Source organism: Mixophyes fleayi, chromosome 4 (genome assembly GCF_038048845.1).
Source record: "Mixophyes fleayi isolate aMixFle1 chromosome 4, aMixFle1.hap1, whole genome shotgun sequence".
Classification (NCBI taxonomy): Eukaryota; Metazoa; Chordata; class Amphibia; order Anura; family Limnodynastidae; genus Mixophyes; species Mixophyes fleayi.
Window position 1 is genome coordinate 168,026,204 of NC_134405.1, and position 21,462 is coordinate 168,047,665.

The 21,462-nt window shown below is 36.9% G+C and overlaps 1 protein-coding gene across 1 annotated transcript in view; it reads right to left on the reverse strand.

Moving 5' to 3' along the window:
• Positions 1 to 20,779, reverse strand: part of LAMB4 (laminin subunit beta 4) — a 109,827-nt gene extending 89,048 nt beyond the window's left edge. The window contains exons 1-9 of the mRNA XM_075205964.1: positions 20,758 to 20,779; positions 16,987 to 17,144; positions 15,244 to 15,379; positions 12,942 to 13,015; positions 9,776 to 9,964; positions 8,541 to 8,604; positions 3,985 to 4,199; positions 2,084 to 2,204; positions 572 to 760 (exon numbers count right to left, since the gene is read on the reverse strand). Coding sequence (XP_075062065.1) covers positions 572 to 760; positions 2,084 to 2,204; positions 3,985 to 4,199; positions 8,541 to 8,604; positions 9,776 to 9,964; positions 12,942 to 13,015; positions 15,244 to 15,379; positions 16,987 to 17,144; positions 20,758 to 20,779 — 1,168 coding nt within the window. The remainder of the gene's footprint in view (positions 1 to 571; positions 761 to 2,083; positions 2,205 to 3,984; positions 4,200 to 8,540; positions 8,605 to 9,775; positions 9,965 to 12,941; positions 13,016 to 15,243; positions 15,380 to 16,986; positions 17,145 to 20,757) is intronic.
• Positions 20,780 to 21,462: the final 683 nt, after the last annotated feature.

Consider the following 21,462-nt stretch of genomic DNA (forward strand, 5'->3'; position numbering starts at 1 on the left):
CAAAATATAAGAGAATAGTAGTCCTCCAAGTTAATAGAAAACATGAAGGAAAAATATAGTAAGGATTTAATCCTGACATATGCCCATGGTAAAGTCATCTATAATGACAGCAGCATAGGACAAGTTTGTTTTTTCCTATCGGGTATTAGCCTAGCATGGAAGGTGAGGGGGTAATACAATCATATTAGCCTTTGGTTGGCATGAACACTTAATCAGGCCCTGGACATATTGAGGATACTGTGGATCCAAAGCTGGTTTTGCATTGTGAAAACGTATGTTTTACAATTTGTATATGACCTCATCTTACACTCTGTGTAAGAATAAAAAATATTGTTTAAAGCTAGATCAAAACGTTCAATGTGAATCTAGCTCAAGAACAAGGTTGCGAGTTAATAGTTTTAGCTATGTTTTTGATTTAACATATTAAATGACAGATAGTTTAAAGATGTCAGTGTTCTCATAAAGCAGGGAAGGACCAGAAACCTTTGGCCATCACTTTGTAAGCATTTTGAACATGTATGATAGATTGTTTACATATATTATTCTCAGGAAATATGAGACGTGAACTTACCAATACAAGTATTTGGGTCAGAAATGTCTTTGCGAGGGTCATGGTAGAAGTATGGCTTGCACAGATCACACTGATTTCCCTTAGTATTATGCTGGCAGTCCTCACACACACCACCACTGGTGCCATTGTTCGCCAGATATACCAACATGTCAAAATGACATCTATAAGCATGTCCATTACAATTGCATTCTGAAAAATAGAAACAGACTCCATTAACAGTGAAAATAAAATAAGAAGCCTTATACAGAAATAGGCAATATAGTTATTATAATAAGGGTACTTGTTAATTATGCAGCGGTCACCAGTGTAATACACTATCACTGCTGCGTGAACCACTGCCTTGCTTTCAGTTTTGCCAATCACATTACAGTGTATTTTCTTTCTATGGGTTCAACAGTCAGCTGTTTTAAAGCACAACTTTTAAAAATCTCTGATACACCGTGGAAAGCTAGCTGTTTTCAAATCTCCCACTGCCTGACCAGTGTTGGGCTCCCCACTGGGGCTTTGATTATTATTAAGTAGTGGCTTGCTGGTAGGCCAGCTCCTGCAGCTGCAGAGAACCTGTGTGTTCTTGAACAAAGAGACTTGAAACTAAAAATAGCAGCGCTGGAGATGACACACCACCACCATTGAGGTTGGTGGTATGTCATCTCCAGCGCTGCTGTTTTTAGTTTCAACTAACATATGATCTTACATTTTAAAAAATTACCAAATGTCACATAAATCAACCCTGTGCCCGGGCAGATTCTTAACTGCGTACTATAAATCGTACTTGCACAAGCAGTAACCTTATTTGCACTCATTATTTAATGCAGTGCACCAAGGGATGGTGCATCTCCCCAACAAGATTCTTGAGGCTCACAAAATTGTCATCCAACTGGAGAGTAAGGACATACACAATTGTGCCAGCTACAGACCCATTTCACTCCTAAATAACAAAGCAAAACTCTTTGTGAAAATTCTAGTGAATCTGATGAACCAAACTTTCCCAATACGAATTCATTATTACCAAGTGGGATTCATCACAGGGCATCAGGCCAGGGATAATGCAGGAAGGGCTATTGATTTGATGCACATTTTTAACTCAAGGGAAATCCCCACCGTGATCCTTTTACCTCTTCTCTATCACCCCTTATTATCTAACAGTTGTCAATTGTTAGCATCTTGATTTGTTAAAAATATGTATGTCATAATATTCTGTGTGCTATTTCTTATAACAGGAAATATGGTCTCTTTATGTTTTGATATTGCAATACCTTGTAATATTTGCTGAGCTGATAAAAGAAAGACTTTTTTGTATATAAAAAAGGAAATAAAGATGTACAGGTGACTATGAATGAATATTGGATAAACAATGTCAATACCTGTTAACATGGCCACATTAATCCCCAGATTTGGTATTGTCTAATCGATATGGCATTAAACATGAATTACTATTCTCAGACTGCAAGCATAATTCAAACATTTCGCAGGCAGTATCTACTGTATTAGAGTCTACATATCAGTACTCACTCCTGCAGGCATTGTCTTCAAAGCCAACTGCTGGACTCCATGGTGCATCATTATAAAATTCTTTACATTTCTCACAGTTTAGGCCATCTGTGTTGTGCTGACAGACACACTTACCATGAACCTAGACAAAACACATTTATTATTTCTACGAGATATTCTTTAGTTAAGATATATATAAATATAAATATATATATACCAGATAGAAGACAGATATGGCTTATCTGTAATGATCCCTGGATCTCAGACTTCTTGATGTTTCTGAGAGTCCAGAGAAACGTGTAGATAGTGGATCAGGATAGTGACCGTCTTACTCCTGTCTAGCTGAGAGTGATCTGCTGATCCTGATGTAATGTGGGTCTATGAATCCCACACCCCGCTCTCCCAGGGATCAGTGTAACCCTATATAAACTTCACCTGTCACAGGGTTATACATAGTCAGTGTTATACAGATATATATATATATATATATATATATATATATATATATATATATATATATATATATGTGTTTCAAGGCTTTGCTGGCTTATTATTGCATGTCATATGATTAGTGTGAAGTTGCAGGACTGGTACACTTGGACCAGCGGTAAATTACTCTGTGACAACCTGACTTTTTTACTTTTTCTAAGTTGTTTTTTTTATATTAATCTGAGAAAAATGGATTAAAAAAAAACAGAACATGGAAAAAACTTTTACATTTCTTGCACTCTTTATTAATGCAAGTAGAAAAATACTTGTGTGTCTTGGTTTAATCCCTATTTTTAAAAAAGGAGACAACCTTGAAGCTTAAAGATTATGTTTCTATGTGAACCATGAATGTAAAATGTACTGTGCTCTAATATTGCACTTTTCTGCCATCAACTAAATGCCTGAGGCCTATTAAATGAATGGTTTCTTATGGGCATGGTCCCACCATTGCATTTTAAAATATTAACAATGCATTTTAAATGCTAAAATGTGGCATCAGCTAATTCTCATGCATTAATGCATGCTACCGGATAGGTTGTATTGTTAATTGCACTATGCATGTAAAGGGTCTGGAAAACAATGTAAAATCCCATCACTAAAGCATTCATTAGTTTTCATGTGTTTTATCCATTTTCGCAGTTCCGATGTGTGAAAGAGCTGTGAGTCTTAGTATAGCTTTCCACTCAATCCTTGTTAAAATATAACATTTAAATTCACAAAATTCGAGTTAACTCATCATCATCATCATCAACATTTATTTATATAGCGCCAGCAAATTCCGTAGCGCTTTACAATTACAACTCTATATTCATAAATGTCTATTTTAAGGCACTTCTATTTAAAATGATAAAAGTGATCTCTAAAACTGAGATTAGCTCAATTTATCTCCCAATTACCGTCAAAATGTTTTAAAATGGTATGAAGTGTGGTGGAATGTTTCCATTACTTCCCTCACACAAAGCTTAATACACATTCCATCACTTTTAGGTAATGGTTTTAAGTGGGGTTAATATAAAAGTTTAACTTGCAAAGCAGAGCATGTTAATAATGCTTTATATGGCTATATCCCTCTGTGTAAATCTACCTGTCTCCAGAAATCACTTCTGTTAACTAGGAAACTGCAAAATAAACATATTTTCTTATTATCTTATCTAGGAAGTGACTGAAGTATGCAATTTAATTTGAAAGAAGGGATGCAATATTAAGCAAGTTAATCTAAGGTTTAACATCAAGTACATCAAATGTTTACCATGTCATATTTTCCATTACAGACATAAGATTCACATATAATATTGCAGCATTTTGGAATTTGGCTGTCATTTGATCATTTAAGAATTATTCTTTTAACAGATATGCAATTCAAGGATCCAATCCAGACACACAAGAGATGTAGTCACTAAAATGTAGAATGCAGGAACGGTTTTATGTCTTACCATTCCAGGTTGATTGAACACGTCACTTCCCATGTTCTGCACAGGGACACATTGACTGGCATGGCCATTGCAAAAGCAGTTTCCTCTTACAATCATTTCATAAACTGCATAGTAATATTTTTCTTGGGGCACACTTTGCCATCCATTGCTCAATGTATCCCCAAGGGTGTGAAGTTTTGTAAAGTTTATTCTTAAATTTGTTATGGTAATGATATCTAAATAAGAAAAAAAAAATAATGTTCACATCCAAATCAAAATGCATTTATACATAATACATAATGATGGATATATTATTATTTTTTTAAATCTGTATCAATTCAATTACTAGATTAATCTAGTTTAGAGGTATGAGAACCAATGATTTTCACGTTGCAAGTTTCTTTGTGTGCTATTCCATTTGTGAAACCAAGTTATTGCATCATAATTTTGCTTCTGCACAATGTAAATTACGCTTAAAAAGGTTGGCCCAATTTTCAAGACAGATTTAAAAGTGATGTATTTAAAAGATAATAGAATAGTAAATCAAAAGGCCTTGTTATCCACCAATTATCAATCAAGCTAATTTATCGGGATGTTACAACCCAATTCACTCCATCATGGGCCCTTTCTCCACTAATATTGTCATTGTGTGTGTGTGTGAGGGGGGGGGGACGACTAAGGCAATGACAATGCAAATCAGCATCCATTCCACCCTCTTTACAACTGGAGATACAGTATCTGGGAGAATGGTCTACTCTCCCAGGAGTCCGGGAGGCTTCCCTTAAATTCGGGAGCCTCTTGGGCATCTATTGCCACCCATCTATCCATTTGCTGCAGCTCTCTGATACTAGAACTCGTTATGTAATCTGCTTTGCATATAACATAACAGCAAGCCATGCACAGTAAATTGCAATTTAGTGTCTATTGAAAAAACAGAGTATTCCCAAACTTTTGGTTCTCTCAATCACCTCATCTACTTCCCATGCCTTTTAATGTCCTGGTCATATGTTTATCCTCTGTGATAAACACTCTTTAATATATGCTAAATTTAATGTCTATTTTTCTTTGATATACATATTGCAGGATTTTACAGAACTCCTATGTGGTCTCGATTTCCCTGAACTATAGCATGCATCCTTTTCTTACTAGAATTCAAACTCCTGATTTACCAAGTATGGCACACTTGTGGGTCCCACTTTTCGTGCTCTAGTGAAGCAAGGGGCCTTGATGATACAATCACTATCATCATCAGCTATTTATATAGGGACATTAATTCCGCAGTGCTGTGGAGAGAATTCACTCACATCAGTCCCTGCCTCATTGGAGTTTGCCGTCTAAACTCCCTAACATACACACAGACAGAGAGAGAGATACTAGGCCCAATTTGATAGCAGCCAATTAACTTACAAGTATGTTATTGGAGTGTGGGAAAAAACCAGAGCTCCCAGGAAGAAACCGAAGCACCAGGAGGAAACCCATACTCCACACAGATAAGGCCATCTTCAAACTCATGACCCCAGAGGCAGAAGTGCTAACCACTAAGCCACCGTGTTGCCCGAATATGCTGTGCAAAGAAGGGCTGGGGCTGTGATGATGCAATTCGCATAACCTGACCCGCCGTATTTATTACTTAGACCTATTCTTTGGGACTTTGGGATCTCCTGGAGGGGATGTCCAAACAATAGACAAGTATGAAAGAAGGAAAGGGATTATACCAGTGGTTCCCAAACTTTTTCAGTTTGCGGCACCCTTAGAGTCTTCATAATTTTTTCAAGGCACCACTCCAAAATAATTGCAGATCAGTCCGTTATATAAGTAGTTGGGTCAAAATAACGTAATAATCCTTGAGGTGAGGACAGAAATACTTAATAAGTTGTTTGCAAAAATAATACACATAAATCCAAGGGAAAAGAATATTTTTATATATTTTTTCAATTATAATTCTGTCAAAAAATAATTTACAGCTAATATTAAGAGGAATAACATCAAACAAAATAAAACAACAATATGTACAAAAATCATCACACTGGGTCCCTTCACGTTCACACTGTGCCCCTTCATGTTCACACTGTGCCCCTTCACGTTCACACTGTGCCCCTTCATGTTCACACTGTGCCCCTTCATCCTCACACTCTGTGCCCCTTCATCCTCACTCTGTGCCCCTTCATCCTCACACTCTGTGCCCCTTCACCCACACACTCTGTGCCCCTTCACCATCACACTCTGTGCCCCTTCACCCACAAACTCTGTGCCCCTTCACCCACACACTCTGTGCCCCTTCATCCACAAACCCTGTGCCACTTCACCCACACACTCTGTGCCCCTTCACCCACACACTCTGTGCCCCTTCGCCCACAAACTCTGTGCCCCTTCACCCACACACTCTGTGCCCCTTCACCCACAAACTCTGTGCCCCTTCACCCACACACTCTGTGCCCCTTCATCCACACACTCTGTGCCCCTTCATCCTCACTCTCTGTGCCCCTTCATCCTCACACTCTGTGCCCCTTCATCCTCACTCTGTGCCCCTTCACCATCGCACTCTGTGCCCCTTCAGGAGGATGCTGGGTCCTGGGCGCCGCCAGATTGGTACGTTTTTGGTTTTTTTTCCTGGCCACGGCACCCCTGAGAGCCGCGGCGTACACTTTGGGAACCACTGGATTATACTCTGATAGCGGATTATGGCATTTGAAGGTAGTACAAATTGGGCCTTATGAACTCATCCAATTTTATATAAAATGGGTGCGAATCCATATTTGAGTAATGAAGTTTTTCTCAGGAGAAGATAACCCCCTCATTTTTGATAATCCTGAAGAAATTCAAGAGTATATCAAAAGTTTTGTTACTCAGAGCAAAACTATGCTTCCTTCCTCTCTTTCCTCTTCTTCTCTTTAACAGAAATAATGTATTTTCATTTAATTTCACATACTGCTATGCATGTTTTTTCATTTTCTAACATTTTCTTTCACTCCATCTAGTTTCTAACTAAACAAATAGGTTGAATGTAATAGCAGGAAACCGTTAGCAATGTCAATTGCTGTGCTATTTAATATCCCCCACAGTAATTGGGTACAGGGTAGTATGTATAGGAACCATAACATTTATAAATACATTTGTGATGAGATTGATATAGACCTATGTATCCAACACTTGCCTTTTGTCACTAATGCAGGGCTTCCAGACTTTACATCCCTTTCACAATGCTCCTTCTATAAATTTAGCTCTTAAAGACATCCATTCTTGCTGTTTCTACACAAATATTATCATCCCTAACATATCTATATAGAGTGACGTGTAAGGATAAGCTGAGAGATGCAGTTATTGCTATGATTCGGGACAATGTACAATGTCTTAGTAGCCATCCTAACCTGTGGGAACCTTGCAATACCATCAGATTATGGATCCATGACCCACTTCAGACCTTTTGTAAATCTATACTGCTTGTTATGCTGATTTTCAAGGATTGCAACCAAATGGGAGTACTTTCATTGTCTGTGGAATACCCTCCTTCTTGCACTACGGATTTTATTATGCTGCAGTGTGTCAGTCCATTTAAATTAACTCTTTTCAGCTGCAGGCACATCCCCCAGGAACTCTGTGCATGGGACAAAGCTAACCTGGTTTATTCTCTAATATGTTGGGAACCGGTGGAGATGATAATGCTTCCTATAATATTCTTATTTTTCCTCCACGAACTTACGGATTATAAATGTATTGTAATTAAATACTCTGTCTAGTCAATTACTTGTAAATTGTATATAATATGTATATAATTGTGGGTGTAATGTATAGTTGTGCACGGTATTCTTAAATGTACCCTTGTGAGACCCATAGGAGTGGCAGGGTCTGGGTGCGGATGCCCTACTTGCCAAATCGGTTACCTGCCCCCATCTCTTTCCTAGAACAGAAAGCTGGAATCGGCTGAAGCCTCTTCTTTGTCACAAAATAATGAGGTTAATACCATGAGGCTCTCTTCATTCCATGCGGAAGAGGCTATTTCTTCCCCTTCAACTGAATCATGCAAGTGGGCACCTTCTCAGCAGGAGGGATAGCAACGTGGTGCTGCACTTAAGCAACTCCCGACCCAATCCCTCAGGAATAATTTGACCACTCTGATGACATGGCAATTAGAGATAACCTTGCATTGTAGAGTCTAGGGGCAGGTTGGCTGGGGGGACAGGGGGGCATCTGCCCTCCTGCACTGTTATTCTAGTAAATGCATCAGTACCAGTACCTTCAGAAACAGCTTGACAGAGGAGTGTGCAACAGCGTGGCTGATCCGCTATAACATTGTGGCCATGGTGTCAACAACGACTTGGCCGTAGCAGCCAATATACTCAATGTGCTGGTGTACCACCATTGCAGTTCAGGACTAGTGGTATGCAGCAGCTTGGATGAAGGCCAGTTAGCAGCTTGGCTGGAGAAGTGGGAAGGAGGGAAGGGGGTGTTATGGTGCCTAGTAACCTTCCACCAGCTCTCGCTATAACATTTTGCAAGATGTTTGTTTGTTGTCTGATTCACTATATAAAATTCCTAGAAATCATTTATAATAACTTTAGCATATTATTCTGTAATACCTTGTATGTAGGGATCGTATGGATCATCAATATCAAAACTGGGATCAAGTGCCTTTAAAACCACCTAGAAAACAAATGAACCTTTAAAGTAAGTACATGACTTTCTGTTATTACACAACACAAATTTGTTTAGTAAATTTAAATATCTAAACAGTGTTGCAACTTATTGATGTTGCAGTAAGTATTTAGTATATATGAAGGGAAGGGAGTGAGACTTCTGTAGTCTAAACAGAAGTAGGAAAAGTATTATATGTATATTTGGAAAAGAGCATTTTCTAATTTGACTGCACATAGTCATAGACTATATATTTTTTTCTTTCTTGTTGTATAATATAAATGTATTAATTTTATGGTTAATCTTTTATCCAAGAAAAAATAGGCAGATTATAGGTAATAATTCATTTTTTATCATTTTTGTATTATAGAGCTACAAACTGCCATCATGGTTTTATTATCATGACTGTACCCTAGTAAAAGCATACAAAAATGTATAGGGATAGAAAACACTCCACCTGTTAAACATGATGGCGGTTGACATGCAGCATCATTGCTATTTTCCTAACCACGCTTAGAAAGCATAAAATTATCATTGCCTAACACTGTGCCATCTAGTGTCCTTTAAGAAAATTACAGCAGCTCTGACTACCACCAGCCCTTAAGTATCCATACAGGTCAAGTTTTGAGGAATTCCTTAATGGTCTCATCAGTTTACACATCAAGACATTCTCAAAACATGACTTGTTGGGTTGACTTAAGGACTGGAGCTGAAAAAGTCTGCATTACACAAATCAACGAAGACAATGTTGAAAGATTTCCAGGATATTTTAACTTGCATTACCACCTAGTAAACATTTTTCCTAAGGTGACCCATCTCCGCTAAATGTAGCTGTTTTCTCCAGGGCTCTGTCAGTTCTGTAATACAGAACGGACAAATTAATAACCATCTTTAGGTGTTGACAAAGGGGTGGTGAGGCAAATGATCGATCAAATGCTGTTATCTCTCACAGCAAAATGATGCGATTGCGTCATTAAGTCGTGGGGGCGGCCCAAAATGTCATAATTTGCATAGTCCACCCCCAGGCAGCTTCCGGACGCCGGCGTGAGAAAGTCGGCAAATATGATTTTTAGGCTAACTTTGTTTTAAATGAGAGACCCCCTTTTAGCAGCAAAAGTTATAATATTCCAGGCTGTGCGTGTGTGAGTGTGTCTGTGTAAGAACCGAAAAGAGCTATTACCTCCCCTTCTGTAGAAGGTTCCATGTCAGAGTACCTTGAATCACAAACTACATCCCCTATGTCATCAGCATGACCTTGCAGTACGCCAGGAAAAGCTGAAGCACAGTCTTGAGCAAAATATCTAAACACTTTCCATGTTTTTCCAAAGTCCCGTGATCGCTCAACCAGCATGGCAGCAGGCCGGAATGTCTGAAAGATAAACATAAATTAGTGAACACAAACAGCTCCTGCCCAAATGTAATAGTAGATACATACACTGGGCCTGATTCATTAAGTGACGTAAATGGGGATTTTGTGTGTACCATCTGCAAAATTACTTTGCTCGTGCCCAGGGTCGGCTCATACACCACAGAAAGCAGCAACATTCAATTAATCTTCGAGAGCAAAGGACACTTACTACAGCCTATGATTTCAGGGAGGGAATGGAGCGGGGAATGTACAGTGAGGGCGTGCCAATCTCAAGCGCATGAAGTAGCATCCAATTTAAGCTCTGGGCATTAAAAGTACTTGTTTCTCAGCCATATCTCTTGCTCCAGCTACAGGTCTAGTCTAACTGCTGATTATGATGAAGGCTGTGTATCCATGCTACAGCAAGTGCTTGTAATCAGGAGTAACTGTAAAAATATATTTTATGTACAGCAGACATTAAGAACATCCTAATAAATGTATGTTATAGAAAAGAAAAGCTAAAATAAAACCTTTTTTCATATTTTCATATTTTGTCAGTAATCACTATCTTCTAATATATATAAGCCTAGCGGCGTGTGTTAGTGTGTGTGTGTGTGTGTGTGTGTGTGTGTGTGTGTGGAAAAAACTATTTTCTCAGAAAGGGCTCATCCAATTGACCTGAAATTTGGTATACTGACATTATTTGACAAAAAAATTATAATAGTGAAGTCAGTTAACTTCCATCATCCCCGTGGGAGGGGTAGTAAAGGCTAAATTTACGAGTTGAGGGCTCAAACTCTTGACTCCTTCCGGAATGCCAAGGCACAGATTAAGATTGAAAGTTGGAAGCATTATTATGCTATTGAGAAATCTGAATGTTAAGAGAGGACTGTGCAATGGCACTCGATTAGTAGTGACAGCACTGAAAACGAATGTGATACAAGCAGAAGTTTTGACTGGCTCTGCTGAAGGAGAGAAGATGATGATACCTCGGATTGACTTATGTCCATCCGAAACAGGACTGCCATTTAAGCTAAGACGGCGGCAGTTCCCTTTGAAGGCGGCATTTGCTATGACCATTAACAAGTCACAGGGTCAAACACTTGACCGTGTGGGTATTTATTTACCAGAGCCTGTGTTTGGTCATGGACAATTGTATGTCGCATTTTCACGAGTACGGAGAAGCAGTGATGTGAAAGTGCAGGTTATGAATACTGCCCTTCAAGGAAGACTGATTGAGCACAGCGATAAGGTGTTTAGCAGAAACGTTGTGGATCGAGAGGTTTAAGAACAGTAAGACGATGGAGATTAAGGATGTGGCGATGAAGATGAAGGATGAGGTGATGGATAAGAATGATGAGGTGGTGACATGTGGACAAAACCACGTTAAAAAAGGGCGCTTACATCGGGAAGTAACGCTCTTCCCCTGAAGAGGCCTGGCCTAGCCCAAAATGCATGACAAGAACTTTTTTAACACCTTAAGTAGCTTGATTTGACTAGAATGCATGAGTATCATGCACGGGTTAACTTGTATTAATATATAACATTAATTGAATAGTTCTTTTAATTTTCTGTGTGTTCTTTTGTGACTTCAAATTCAACATATTCTCTATATCTGCACCTTTATGAATTTGGGCATTGATATCTATATATATCTATATATATATCTATATATATATATATATATATATATATATATATATATATATATATTTATATAATATGTTTGGGGAATCAGAGAGTGACAAGTGCAGCAGTGAGGTGCAGGACAGTGTATCTCCCACTGAAGTAGGGAATGTTGTTCAAGCAGTTGACTATATGACTGATCTTGAAGTGGGAAAAGATGTGTTTGCCTCAGAGCAGATAAAGGTGAGGTGAGAGCCTCTATGAATCACTCTCAGTCTATATATAGTCACTTTTTTATTAAATTTATTGTTTCATTAGTGTAACTGAAACCCCATTCAGTTCCACTGCACCCATGTGAACTGGTTAGCCATGTCACGCCTGCATACATAACATAACCTTTTACTGGGCCAGCAGAGTAAATTAAGTCTTACTGATTCTGGCCCGTATCACAGAGGGAGCTGAGTATTGCTTAGTTGCCTTGGCGATAGTTTATTGATAAATCATTGTCAGTCCCGCTAATCTCTATTTTTAACTGCAAATATTCAGAGAGTCAGAGAGCTATCTTCACACAAGTAGTCCAGAAGGGAGCTTTCCCCTTCTAACAATTGTCATGTAGAGAAAATGACTTAGGTGAGAAACCCAAAAGGAAACCAGAAACATAAAACATTATTTAGTAAAAGTTGTAATAGGTTGTGCAAAAACGAAGTTGTTCAAAACCCATTAAGCTCTGCGGACCTGCAGTAACTTCAAGATCAAGACTTGACCAACTCTTAGTTTCAGTTGCAGTTATTGATACTTTACTATTTGACAGGCAGTAATAGCAGTGCTGGTGATAATTACAATATGCTCTATTTCTCCAAAAGTAAGTTCTTTTGTCATGTATTATTAATTAATTTAATATGTATGGTTGATGTAATCCTCAACGTTTCTCCCATATTCTACTTTTTAACCATTAAGACCTATTAAGAATAACTTGGTTTATTGAAAGACAGTTGGGTATCATGACATACAATGTTTTGGAGGGGTTTATTGGGTTACATAACTTTTAATGCCAATAACATCTTGGTAATTTACATTGCCAGTCTAAGTCGAGCTGCTAGCTGACCGCATATTATTGTATGCTATATAATCAGTCTTAAAAGATTTTGAGTCTCTTTCTGCTTTTATTTTCTATAGTCTTTTGGACATGAAGTCCGGGTGCAAAAAATGTTCCCCCCAGGAAACAAAAATCTGAAATATAGTTTTACGCTATTGTTCCAGTCCTGAAAACATATTTGTATTGTATTTGTATTAGTGAATGATATTCATGAATAAATGACATTATTATTCTATTATTTACATTTTTTTTTGTAAACATTTGAATGGACAATACCTTGAAGGTCATTACGAGATGGCTGAATTGAAATAATGTTTCTAGGTCCAGTCTAATGCTGACATAATTAACTCCTAAAAAAAAAGTTAAATACAATTAATACCATGAGATGTGAACCAAACATCCTTAATTATTTGGCTCCCTTAAGTTCATACTCCGCTTGGGAGTAGCTTGGAAACGAACATGACTTAAATGAGCAAAACATACAATGTCCTATAAAATGGCCTGAAAAATGTTCAAAACACCGCTAGTCTTGTTTGTTATCGCTACATTACCACCTAGGATATACTTTTCCTAAGTCTAAGGATGGCTCTGGCTAAGGGAAGGGAAAATCTGTACTTATACTTGAGCCTAGATAAATCAATGCATGTTGCTGTGTGCAGTTACAGTAGGATCATTATATATGTCAAGCTATAGCTACTGCATGCCATGGTCTCAAATGCTGACCAAATACATGGTCGGCCAAACTACACATAAGTAGCCATTAGGTGATCAGGTAGAAAGACTGGATAATGTTGAATCCAAGCAACATACTTTCTGATTGTATTGTGAGTATTATTTCACCAGATTTCCCAATATGCCCCCAAAAATCCAGTCTCGATCAGATTTTAATTTGCTGGTTATATTGGCCCCACACCAAGACAATGGAAAAAAATTGGTGAAATACTAAGTTGCCTGACCTGATTTCTGTCTGTGTGGCCAGCCCTAGTTTATCCAACAATGGTGGAACTTCTTCTAATGCATTTTGCGCTGTAAACTATATGATTATGCATTATCCACTACTTGCTTATTAAGCTAGCTCCCCATCTTTATATTTATGTATATGTAATTAATAACATTTGTGAATATAAGTTATATAGGTTATTATTTAAGCCCATATATTGTGAATAGTATACAGTGATAAAAATATAAAATGGTACAGATAAAAATGATATAGAAAAGATTATTTTACATATCTTTAGCCAAACAATTCATAAATTAATTAAAAGGTCCATTTTAATCACTTGGCCTGGTTTCCACTATAATAGAATGAGAACTATCCTAAGCTGGACAGCACAGGGATGGTGCCTCTATGGGAGGGTCACAAAAACAGCATATGCCTACCTCATAGAAGTTACCAGTCTGATGCTGAAAAGTTACCACATGACAGTTCCCAAGCTTGATGATTACCCTGGCTACAATTGCCCAGAGAGCTTTGGCAGAGTCCAAGTACTTTTCATGTGCTGGGTTGGTAGCCTTTGGAAGAGTACACTGGTTCTATTATTATTTTGGGACAGCAGTCATAGGAAATATTAGCAGAGCAGCAGTGTTTCAGTGATAGACTAATGTTGGTCACTACTGCTTTGGAAACTGGGATAGTGTTGTTTGATTTTCCAGTTTGTGTCAAATTTTTGGGAAATCTGCAAATATTTATTTCAATAGTAATTGGAATTGGGTTAAACTCATGAATCTGACAAATCATTGCTCCCATCTCTACTAGCACCCTACTCCATCACAAATCTACTCTCAGTAACTCCATCTTCTCCTGTTCTGCCCCATAGCTGTGCCAAGGAACATGTGACAGTAAGGAAAATGGAGCAGCAGGTTATGGGAAGATCCTTCATGGGACACAATGGCAGATGTTTAGCTACAGGAGATGAAGAAGATGGGGCAGGAGTGATGGTTTAGAAAAGGAGAAAATACATAAAAGCAATGGATGAAAGCACAACAGCAACAGAGGCAGACTGGGGAGGAGATGGTGGAGGGAGACTGAGTAAGGTAGTCCAGCTACAGAGTTATCGAGGGTGGCTAATCATGAAGTTTAGAGTGAAAACTGCATGATTACTATATATATTTTGTTTTATCAAGCATTATCTGAAATGTTTTATATCTATAAATGGGTTTGTGATTATCCGTACTGGAAAATAATGAACTTTAAAGGACCTCCCTATATTTTTGGTATATCGTTATCTCTTAATATTCTATATAGGTATCTATCATAATCCTTGAGGGTGCTCGCCGAGAGCCTGACATTATACCATGTAATGAAGATGCAAAAAATCATTTTAAGTCACTTCTTCTAATTTTCTATATTCAAGCTCTCATTCGATTATTTTAAATAACAATTTCACTAAGTATATGTAGTTTGGATTATTTTAAAGAAGTAATAATAAAGTATAAAGAAATTTTAACTAATTAATGTGGACCAATTGAAAGTGCCCCGACAACGGAGACTTTTCCCCCTTTTTTGCATTATCTGAAATGCTGATGTGTTTTTTTTTACATCTATCCTGTTACATATTTACTGTTAATAGCGCCTCACCATTTTCTGATTGCCACCATATCTTTTTCCAGTCTGGATCAAATGTTGTAATAACATTTCCAATCTCATGGTTATTAGGATGAGAGTACGAATTATATGGATACCTGGAATCACAGGTAAAACATTTTTCATCATCCTAGAACAAAAAGAAACATACATATATACATCATGATTTTGTTTTTGTTTCTGTTTTTTTGAGCAGCAGATATTTTCACAGCTAATCATGAACATTGTGGAACTCCTCTGCAATCCAATGCTGGCTTCTTATAAACTTGTTGATGGAATATCTAACTCACTTAAGGAAGCAAAGAACAAAAGATGGGAAATATATTGGACTATAATTTTAAATAATAATAATAATAATAATAATAATAATAATAAAAAAAACAGTTTTCCTGCAACAGTTATCTAACTTTCACCAAAATAACCCCAAAAAAAACCATTTATTGTTCATCACAGTACTGGTATATTTTTGTTATAAATTAGGAAATAAAACAGGAAACATACTAATAAGATCTAAATCGATTAGGAAAAAACTACCTACCCACCCTTAAAAGACTTTTTAGATGATTAAATAATGTAATGCAGGGTCTCTTGTTGTCACTGAAACATTGAGACACTGTAGGGATAATTCTATAATGTACATAAGCCCCTCCTTCCCAGGAGAATAGACTTTTGGAGAATACTATGTACATGGCAACTCTTTGCATTATTGGTTTAGCCGCTGAATTTTTTCAGCACATCACAAATGGTTTATAATGACCTAAATTACCCACCTAGTGGCAGTCTGTTTCATCCTTGTAGGAGGTCTCAGTACAGTGTAAAAATGTTTTGGTCAGTTTGAGTGATAAGTAAGTGCAATAGTGACATCCTCACAGAACCAATGAGAACACTTAGGGAGACCATTAAGATCATTGAGCTAAAACCTATCCCTGTGAATAAGAGTAAATTATTTGTGCTTTGTTGTTTAAAGGACTAGGAATCCCCTAAACATTTATCGTGATGTGGCCAAGGGACTGGACAGCAGTGAGTAGATTGGACGAACAGCATGTAATCAGCTCACATATGATCTTGGAAAGACCTTTTTCATCATGTATGCCCTGCTGCTATCAATTTTCTCAACCACTTTGTGATAAATATTGTGATCCAGCCACTGGCTATTTAACCCCTCTAAGGATCTCTCTACCTCTACTCATTATTTAAGGGAGGCCGTCTTTATGGTGCTTAAAATGAACATAAAAAAATCCTCTATGCACTGAGAAGTCCTAACAAGGATGCCTATAGGTAGATTATTTCTGCCAGCACAATTGACTTAAAATGATCAATATAAATTGTATTAACAAAGGAAGTCAACCTTTTCACTACAATGTACCACCATATGCCTAATATGACTATAAATGTTTACCTGATAGCTATATACCAATATTGTAGACTGCTTGTCACCTTTTGATTTTCATTACCTCTTTCTCTCCTTGTATAAGCTCTAGTAAGTCCTAATATTTTACAATACTCAAATTGTGTATTGTCATGATCCAGTGAAAGTAACTTTGACACTACAATGTAGGAAAGGACAAAAGCATTCATAGCACTTATGTTTAATTAAATATATAAACAGTGATATGTGAAAGTTCTACAGTGAGAAATGGTTTAGTACAATGTCACATACTTATTGTGATATTGACATGTTATTACTTGTTATTATTAGGATTTGTTACTAAAATGACAAAATTTAGCAACCCCTACCTCCAGGTAGCTGATAATGCAGTATCTCTGAGGCTCATTCTGTCCACATGTTGAAGATGCCGAGAGCTGTTTTCTGCGCCCTGCTAGAAGATCTCCAATAGTTGGATAACAAGAGCCATCCTCACAGCTTCCCTGAGCACTTGCAAGACTTATCAGCTCTCATAAAAGAAAAAGAAACAGATATGACCATACAGTTTAGGTTATTTGAGTGACATTGGAATCATACTAGAATAGCAATTTAAATACATATTATTTTGTGTTTGTTCATTACTGACTGGACTGTTTTTTTTAAAACAGGCACTAGAAAGATAAAATATATGAATATATCATGGAAACACTGACTTCATATCCTCAAATAGAATTGCATCAGACTAATGAGAGTATTATTTTCTGTTTGCTTAAAACGTTTTATTTTTATAAATACATTTGAATTTTGAAAATAGGATTTTAGAAGCAGTGTAGTAGATATGTTATTATGTCACCACGTACCAGTCCCAGTTTATAGTCCCTTATAATTAAATAATAACTTTTTTTTAACAACCTCTAAAATACACTTACAGCAACACACATCATAAATCAGTAATAATGCAGTGGTTCACTGTAACTTTATACAGCTGGGTCAGTCCTAGGACCAGAGATCATTGCAATAACTATATACAATAACTATTACAATAAATGACCATACACATGTAATATGTTCTAGCCAACACAAGAGAATACAGTACTATTCAATAGTTACTCACCTCTTCACCTCAGAGAAAATACTAACCTTTACACTGTCAATAATTTGTATCCCCCTTTACTTCAAAGAGATTACTATATATTAAACAGTTAATAATTTGTATCGCAAATCCATTTCTCTTTGCTGTTATAATGTAAAATACTATGAGTATTAATCCTGCTTTCAAAGCACTTTACTGTGTGCTGACAAAGTGTAGCTTCTTCTTATATATACGAAATGCATATTGTACGCAAAATCACTCTGCGCATGCGCAGAACCGGACCATACGCCGGTAATTGCAGCCATGTCCACTCCATGTTTGTACACAAAGGACACTTTCTACTGCCTAAGATTTTTGGGATGGAACGGGTTGGGGAAGGGGCGTTTGGTCGCAGTCAATTTACACTAAGGCTGTGCAAAACTGGAGCACACGCAGCCACATCTGAAACAAGCTTTGGGCATCTCAAAGTTATTTGTTTTTCTCCTGTATCTCTTGCTCCAGCTACAGGGCTGATATAAGTCCTGATCACGATCCTGATGACAGTATCATATGCTTGCTAGAACATGTGTTTGCAATCAGAAGCAACTATAAAAATGTATTTTATGTTCAGTACACATTAAGAACATGCTAATAAATGTATTTCATGGGGGAAAAAAAAAATGTAAAACATTGTTTTATGATTAATGCCTATATTGTTAATAGGTGACATTATATCAATATTTTTTTTTCTTTTGCAAATGTATAATCCCTATGGGCATTGGATGTATCCTACAATGTATTGTGTAGTAGAACAGAGCAGACCTACACCAGAATTCATTAGCGCACGTATCTTCAGATTCGTTCTTTGTTGAATTTGGGAGTGCGCAGATCCAATTTATGTGTGTTTTAAACAAGTGTATTTTGCACTCCGTATACGTGCGTTGATGAATCAGGCCCTAAATAATTTGCATGTATTATTCAGAATGCCTGGGACTTAGGGATTCTCTGGCTACGTTTTTTTTTCTCCAAAACTACCATTGTGCCTAAAATCTACTAAATTAATTTTAAAAATAGCCACTGCCCCAGGCTTTACTATCTTCATTAAATGTTTCAGCAGTGTTCCTCATATGGCAAAATCACCAAACAGCTGCAATATTTTCTAATTTTCCATTTTGTTTTTTAGAAATCTGTTAAATAACAGGTTTGCTACCAAATAATTTTAATACAGGTAGAGGCAATTCTAAGAGGTTATTTAAAGGTTAAAGGGTTAGTCTTGCCCTCAAGTGCTAAACATATTTAAGATTGTAGATAAAAACTTCCAGATTGCATTACTAATGATTATCATGTTCTCTCCAACACTTATAGGCCTTTAATAGTTAGATATCATCATCACCATTTATTTAGATAGCGCCACAAATTCTGCAGTGCTGTACAGAGAATATTTGTCATTCACATCAGTCCCTACCCCAAAGGAGCTTACAGACTAAATTCCCTAACACACACAGACACATACACAGACACAGACTAAGGTCAATTTTGTTTGCATCCAATGAACCTTCCAGTACGTTTTTGGAGCATGGGGGGAAACCGGAGCACTCGGAGGAAACCCACGCAAACATGGAGAACATTCAAACTCCGCACAGATAAGGCCATGATTGTGAATTGAACTCATGACCCAAGCTAGATATTCAGTATTGTGAAGTTTAATTATTTACTAGGTATTGCTCACAAATCTAAACAATGCAGGCCTTATTATTATTTTGATTGTAATAATTGGTTAGTATATGAGACATGTCATGCAAAAACTATGATTATTGGGTCTGGTTACCAAACTGGCATTACAGACAAGAGAGCACAGTGCATTTTAGCCCAGAAGTCTTTTTTCCTCTGGTATGTTCTGAGCAACATGTAAGGGCATGTGGGTGATAGATGGCATATGGGAGGTCTGTGGGCATATAATTAAATGTTGATGATATAATTGCTCTGGGTGTCATGGCTTCACATTATACCTCTGTATTCGTGGACTGAGGGGAGGGGGTATAGGAGAAGGTAGGGCCCGCTTGCTTAATTTTTATTGGGCCCCACGATCACTGATGACAGCCCTGATTATAGCAGTTGAAATTAAGGCAGTCTTGATGTTCACTGATATTTTCAAGTCCTATAATGGCTAAATAATCCAATATATTTAAATCAAATAGGAAAGGTTAAATGAAATGAAGGGGAGTACTAATCAATAAGTAGAGATTGCTTTGGTCTGAACTTTATTACCTTTATATTGCATGCATTAAGGTAGCTCTGCAAAAATAGTGCAGTTATTGTCAAAAGTTTCTGAATAGAGGGACACTTTGTGGCATGATCTGTCTGATCATAATTTATTTCCTGTGGGGCACTTAAACCAGTAGTAGATTGATGGGAGTACAGTCGTCAATATTACCAGTTACCATTAAAATAAGTGTCAGGCAGGGATTCCTAAATATCCCTTTGGCCTGCAATTTATACATGAAAGCTCAAGGTGAGGCAGTCAAATTCAGGGATTAAAATAATGTGAAACTGATCAGAAAATTATTTTCTGTGCAGATTATTTCCTATTGTGCTTAACAAATCGAAATACTTAAATTGTGGAAGCTGTCCTTCACAAGTACAAATGAAGACAACAAAAATAAAAATAAATGTGACTAAATAGTTATTATTACAATTATTTCTATAGCATCACCAATTATGCAGCGCTGTACAGAGAAAATTTTGTCATTTACATCTGTCCCTGCCCCATTGGGGCTTACAGTCTAAATTCCCTATCACAGACATACACACTAGGGTTAATTTTGTTAGAAGCAAAGTAACTAACTAATATGTGTTGGGAACCAAAGCCATGACCTCAGCATTGTGAGTACTAAGCACTATGCCACCATGCTGCCCATATTCATTTATTATACACATATTTTGATCATATCTTTTTTTATTTTTCATTGCTTGACATTATATATGCCATGCTTATTTGTTAAATAATAGATGCCTTTTATATTTTCAAATTTTGTGCCATTTTGGCACAACATAATTTTATTTTTCATACCTTTTGGATGATCAGGTCTCATCACTTACTAGCCAAGTATGTCTTATCGCAGATCAATGAGTAGAATTTAAAAATTCCTCCTAAGGTTTGGTTCATTAGTTCATGGAAATAATTGTGATATTGGGACTATTGAGTCCTTTGTAAGGTAAATCTGTAAAATTTGCTTTTTAACTTTTTTTAAAATTTGTGTTAAATAACAAAATAATTTACTGTGAACAAAGATAAACCAATTTAGTTTGTGCATCGATACTTAAAATGACTAAAACCCAAAATAATTCCAAAACTCTGTAAACATTTTCACTCACCTATAGTATAAAATATGTGCTACATAAAACATAATTTTACATTTAAAGTAGTCCTATCTAAGCAAGTTAACAGGGGGCTAAGCATACTGCAGTTTCACATTGAGGCCCATGCAGAGAACATTTTAACAAATACAAAATCTAGCAGAAAACTTAAAACAGTTTTTTAAATACCCAGGTACATGATAAAGTGATTGTATAAATAAGTATAATTAATTCTTGTACACTATTATGAACATCTGTGTTTGGGGGAGTCCACATTTACTATTGCAACTGATAAAAAAATAAAATAAAAAAATATAGGATACGCTAAGAGCATAGAGTATGCGCATTAAATCACTAGATTATCTGTTTATGCAGTTTTAACAATAGTTGTCAGTGTATGCTCACATAGCACCATGTT